Consider the following 5,765-nt stretch of genomic DNA (forward strand, 5'->3'; position numbering starts at 1 on the left):
GTGTGTGTGTGTGTTATATTCACCCGTTGTCTGATGTATAATCGTTGAGCATGACGGAGATTGATTCTACGAGTAAAGATTTAAAATGGCAAAAAGGAAGAATTATTACAAAGCAGAACAATTTTTTATCTTTCGCCGATTACACGATTCATGAAATTTCATGATTTTCAGATGGAACTTTTAGATCTTTATGCTTTTTACGTTGAACAAGTTTAAATAAAGACTAGCGTCCACACACACAGTAGCGTTCTAAAATCTGCTCGAATTTTTCAGACCTGCGGTGAAAGCGACAGACATCAGATTCACCCTGTATCCCGTGGGTTTCATCATTAGCGCTCTCTTCCTGGCTGCTACTTTAGCGGCCGGTTGTTTACTACCAGCCTCTCATCACGTTCTGCATTGGCGTTGCCAGACTCATCATGTCGCCTGTCTGATGATGGGCGATATTCTCATGGCCATCATTCAGCTCGCTGGGGATTCTCTTCATGGTGCAAGCTGCAAGGCGTTCGGTGAGTATTCATTATTGCCTTGTTAATTTTTTCACTGCCGCTTTTTGCCTCTCGAGTGGGCTCTAACGGAAAGCGATATATTTACGGTAATTTCACGGTTTGTCTCGACACCGCAAGTACGGCAAAATGATGAATACAGAGGCGTTTCTCTACGATATTCAAGTATGTTAAAGTTGCAAATTTATTCCATAGCTCTATGTGTATTGTCTTTTGATAAATGAACATGTGAAACTATTATTTAAGATCTTTAATATAATTTGACGAGTTTCATTTGTTTAAATATACTTTATATATCGTCGTTGAGTGATTGAAGTATCTTGTATTGTAATAAACAGGTGTATTATAGATTGGTTCTATATATAATATATAGAAGTGTCTTTAACATGGAAATATTATTAAAATATTATTTTCTCATGCATTCACATACAAGTTCTGCCTTTATAAGCTGCATTTGAATGCCATCCGGTTACTTTTTGCGATCTTCTAGAAGATAACACGCGCGTCCGGAACATTGCTGGAATTCTCCACAATAAACTATATCTAATAGCCGCGTAAACGGAAAGAAAAAAACGGACAATTCGCTATTTATCGGAGCGTGGCGATCTGCCAATTCGCTTCTTTTATTAACGTCCATCGGTATAAATTGGAAGCGACGCGACTCGGATTAAACGAAATTGAAAACTAACCGGATCTTCATGTTGAATGAGCGTTGACATATCACAAAGTAACAAGAAGGTTAATGATTTTGCGAAATTGAAAATCTGAGAGTATAAAGAGCAATCTACTTATTCCGGTAACTTAACGCTCTGTTATTTATTTTTTCGAATTTCATTTACTTATTTACTTATCAGTCGGTAAGGGCTCTCGACTTTGCGAGGGAACGCGTTGATTATCCACACAAATGTCAGCCGATATGACCGAATGCGCAAATGGAATACGCGAATTTGGCCGACGATCGGGGCCGGGCTTTATCTGCCACCCCGTCCCCGAAGCTCAGAGGGTAATTATTCGGATAATCGTAGTAATCCCTCGCAAAGCTCCGCTTCTCTCGTCTCGTTCCGATCGCGAGAATCGATTAGTGCGTACACCCGTACAAGTCCGGCTTCTCCACGTTGTAATAGCGCACAGCGGCTCTCATTTGCATGAAGAATCGATTACGCAGATTCCACCGGAGTACCGGGGATGTTTTTCCTATCGTGATCTGCGTTTAACCATTCGTTCTTACAAATTGGCACAGCTGACCGTGTAGCTGTAGGCCGGAGATCATTATCGCTCGTGTTTCCAACCGCGTGCCTTTTCAAAAATACATTTGAAAAATAGAAACATCTTTTAGGAATTTGGAAAGCATTTATTTTTAATTTAACAATAACAAATAAAAACTCTAGATGCTTTTAGAGAAAAAAGAAATTATTTAAATGTTAAATAAAGTAGAATTTAATATCGAAAATTTAATATCTACAGAGAAAGGTATTAACTTTTTTTTCTACATAAATTTTTAAACTGGGAATTACTCGGGTTGCGTGGATTTTCTGTAATATTATTTTTGGAATAGGTGCTATATTACGATCACATCAAGTAAAAATAAAAACTTTTACAATTTGTGTTGAAATAATAGTTGTAACGGAAACCGGTTATATTTAAGGTCGTGGACCTTCCGTCTACGAAAACTGAAGAAAGGAGAAAGTGGAACGTATAAGCGGCGAGTGCTGACCCACAATCTCTTTCGTCGATAGTTCTCAGTTTTTCTCTTTTTCTCGACTCAAAGAGAGTGTTACTTCGCGTAGCGTGAGTGCTCTTCTGACGAGAGATTATTCGCTGACATATTTAATCGTATCAACTACGGTTTCCAACTTTCTCTCATGGATCCTCTTTTAAAATCCGACACTTTACATGCAACGATCTAATAACATTAATTACAAGATTTTATACAAGATCTTGTAAAGACTATTTCCAGAATAATTTCGACGCCGAGCTCAGATCTGCCATTGAAATATTTTTAGTGGATTCGCTGTTTTTGAGATATAAGAGAAAACATTTTTTTCCACTGCATGATTTAATTTTATCGAAATTGGAAAGAAATTAGAAGTGTTGAGTGTTTTATTTTTGTTCTTTACATGACTTTATGTATTAGATTTCATATATTAGAGCTCAGTAGTAGTCGCCTAGAATGTTTTTGTTCCGATATTCCTGAACGTTTATCAATCATTAAATTCTGATGGAAACATTTGTCTTACTCATCGTTTATCGCATTCAAATTATCAGAAAAGGAAAACAATATCTTAAAAAATGATATACTATATCTTGAAATTGATATCCTATATCTTTTAAATTTTTGACGGGTTTTTTCCGACTGATTCGAACTCAATGTCCCAAAAAAAGTTATTTCTTTTTTTACACTAAAAATTATTTCAAATTTATAAACTAGTATAATTTAAATAATTTAATAGCGTAAAAATTCCTACATACATTATTCAAGAAGCAGAACAAAGAATTAAAATTATATAGTATTAACTATTCATACTAATTAATCGATACAACGGTAGAGTTAGATTTATCGAGTTATCGTCAACATTCTCTCGGTCGATGATTCATCAGTTGAATTACTCGCTGGAATGAAGCGAGCATTTCAACATAGGACTTGATTAAATCAACAAGATATAGCTGTTTTTGATGTTGCGCCGCGAGATCTAATGAGGTATTGGTCTTCCTCTTCTTTCCTTGCGTGCTTAGACATTTCTAATTCGCAGACGCACGCATCGCATATCACATTACGGCAACGCGAATATAGCGGATGTATCACGATACGCGAAGTCATCTCGCGTATAAAGGAATTCCAGCAGGAATTTCAGCAACGACGATAACGGTAAGCTGGATTCTTTTTATTGTGAAACACCGTTCCTCCTTCCTCCTTCCCTGCGCTGCTTATTGTCTCGCGAAAAGCGCGCGAGAAAACCGCTCGCCGATGCGTTCGCGACGCGTGCATCGCTCCGACGGCCTTCGACCGGCATCGACCGGAAATCGTCGAAACGTGGAATGCGCCACGATGCAATTTTGAAGCATACCAAATTCCGCGGCGGGTTTATGGAACAGAGGGGGCGTTCACGCTAGTAACGTTCGCCGCGATGCGAATATGCGATAAATGCAAAATGTTTCGCGCGTCCAGTTGCACATACTTTTTTTCATTCTCTCTTCGTGTTTTTTTACTCGTGTAGTATCGAAATAATCTGATACTATTTCAATATACTATTTCAATAATTTAAAATATCGAATTTTCGTGTATGAAGTTTGCTGAGAAATTTCGTATATATTCTCGTATAAATTATGATAGTACGAGTAATCGGAATATTATTCAGAGAGAAGAGAGAGAGAGAGAGAGAGAGAGAGAGAGAGAGAGAGAGAGAGAGAGAGAAGACCCCGGTATATAAATATAATATAAGAATAAAATTGCGACAGCTCGCATGTGTGAATTATAAGAGAACAGTAGAAAATTTTATGATATAAAATGTGATACAGTAAAACGGTGTGAACGTATGGATTGATTTTAACGCTGTCACGTAAATAAATGGAATATTCTATATTTTGCTCGCTACAGTACACAGCGTTTATAATTTCCTTTATACATCAGTATTAATTTAAATGTAGTTATTTACTTCAATTGCTGTAAAAAATGTACACAACGCATCCTTAAATTATATTTGATATTACAGAACTCGTCTCTTCCTCGCATCTTGAATTTAACATTTATTTGAAATTTCTCGTGTAATATTCACGATTCTATTGTTATAACTTTTTTCGCCGATATCATGGATATTTAACGCACAAATCCATGCGATCAAATTCCACGATACTAAATATTTCAAATAATGTAATAATCCACATATTAATCCGAATATTTTGCAAAGCGTGTTTCTCGTTATAAGTTATTGAACGTTATAATCTTACAAAACATATTTATATATATATATAGATAGAATTGCATCGTGAACGCTATGTAACGCGACCTTCAAATAATAAGCATAACTGTATGCGAACGTGTTGTCGCAACTCCTTTCTAATCCGTTTACAATCATATCACTCGGATGGTTCAACGGTATCGTGTATTACGCGCATCATTGATCTTGTTCTCGTTATTTGGACGATCCACAAAGCGAAAGACACGATATAAGGGAGAATCTTGGTGTATTTATCTCGAACGTCCTTTTTCTTTCGATCTTTCGTGCAGTGTCTCTTCGGAAAACATCAATGGAAACCCTCGCTGTGACTTTGGCTTTGACCGAGAACTCTAATGTCTCTCAGACGTTGGGCGTCCATTTAAGGAGAAAACGCGTCGCCGCGCCGCACCGGAACGTCTTGAATGGAGGACGAGAGAGAGTAAATCAAAGCCTCGTTGCCTTTTCGAGACGCTGTATGCCGTGTTATACGCCGATCCGAGAGACGGGACGTGAAAGAGGATTTTACTTGATTGGCAGGAAATTCCCGCTTTTGGGAAATCTGCTATTCACGCAAGACCATTTAGATGAAGCGATATTACCGCATAACGGCATTATAGCAAATCCTGTTTCGTATTTTATCAAATTTCACAAAAAAGTCATAGTAATAATCTAGTATTATCGATGTAAATATATAATGATACAATTAATTACATTATTAATCCACACACATACATATCTATATATACTAGTATATGTGCACTGAAAAAAATTTTGATCATTTTTGGTCCGATAAATGATCGTTAATCGACTTAATGTTTATTAATTAATTCATTGATATAATAATTGGATTTATTTATATAACTATATATTCACTCTTGCAATGAATTCTAGTAGTGGTTTTATAACTTAAATCATTATGAGAATTCATTGGACCAATTTTCATTATTTTTTTCATATGAATATTTTATTATATTTACGTACAATTTCGGTTCAGTGTGCGTGTTTACCATAAGATACGAATTTTTAGATCGATGAGATCTAAAAGCCTAATTAAATGAGAGAAATCTTATATATGGTCGAAGCGGATCTTAGTGCTTAAATACATATTTCTTGTATAAATACATTTATATACATTCTAATTCTGCACACTGCGCGCCGAAACTTTATTCAGTTTTAAAACGCATTCACGAAAAAAATCAGGATAGTGATATGTGATATTACTTATTAAATTGTATAAGTAATAATAATTTAATAATTAATAAGTTTATATTATAATAAGCATCTTTTACAAGAATATTAATTGTCATATGTTGATGAAAATTTA

The 5,765-nt window shown here is 35.8% G+C and overlaps 1 protein-coding gene across 1 annotated transcript in view; it reads left to right on the top strand.

Moving 5' to 3' along the window:
* LOC108746451 (probable G-protein coupled receptor Mth-like 1) overlaps positions 1-5,765 on the top strand; it is a 163,815-nt gene that overhangs the window by 9,393 nt on the left and 148,657 nt on the right. The window contains exon 3 of the mRNA XM_018483236.1: positions 274-509. Within this exon, the coding sequence (XP_018338738.1) occupies positions 274-509 (236 nt within the window). The remainder of the gene's footprint in view (positions 1-273; positions 510-5,765) is intronic.

This window comes from Trachymyrmex septentrionalis, unplaced genomic scaffold, assembly GCF_001594115.1.
Source record: "Trachymyrmex septentrionalis isolate Tsep2-gDNA-1 unplaced genomic scaffold, Tsep1.0 scaffold171, whole genome shotgun sequence".
Taxonomy (NCBI): domain Eukaryota; kingdom Metazoa; phylum Arthropoda; class Insecta; order Hymenoptera; family Formicidae; genus Trachymyrmex; species Trachymyrmex septentrionalis.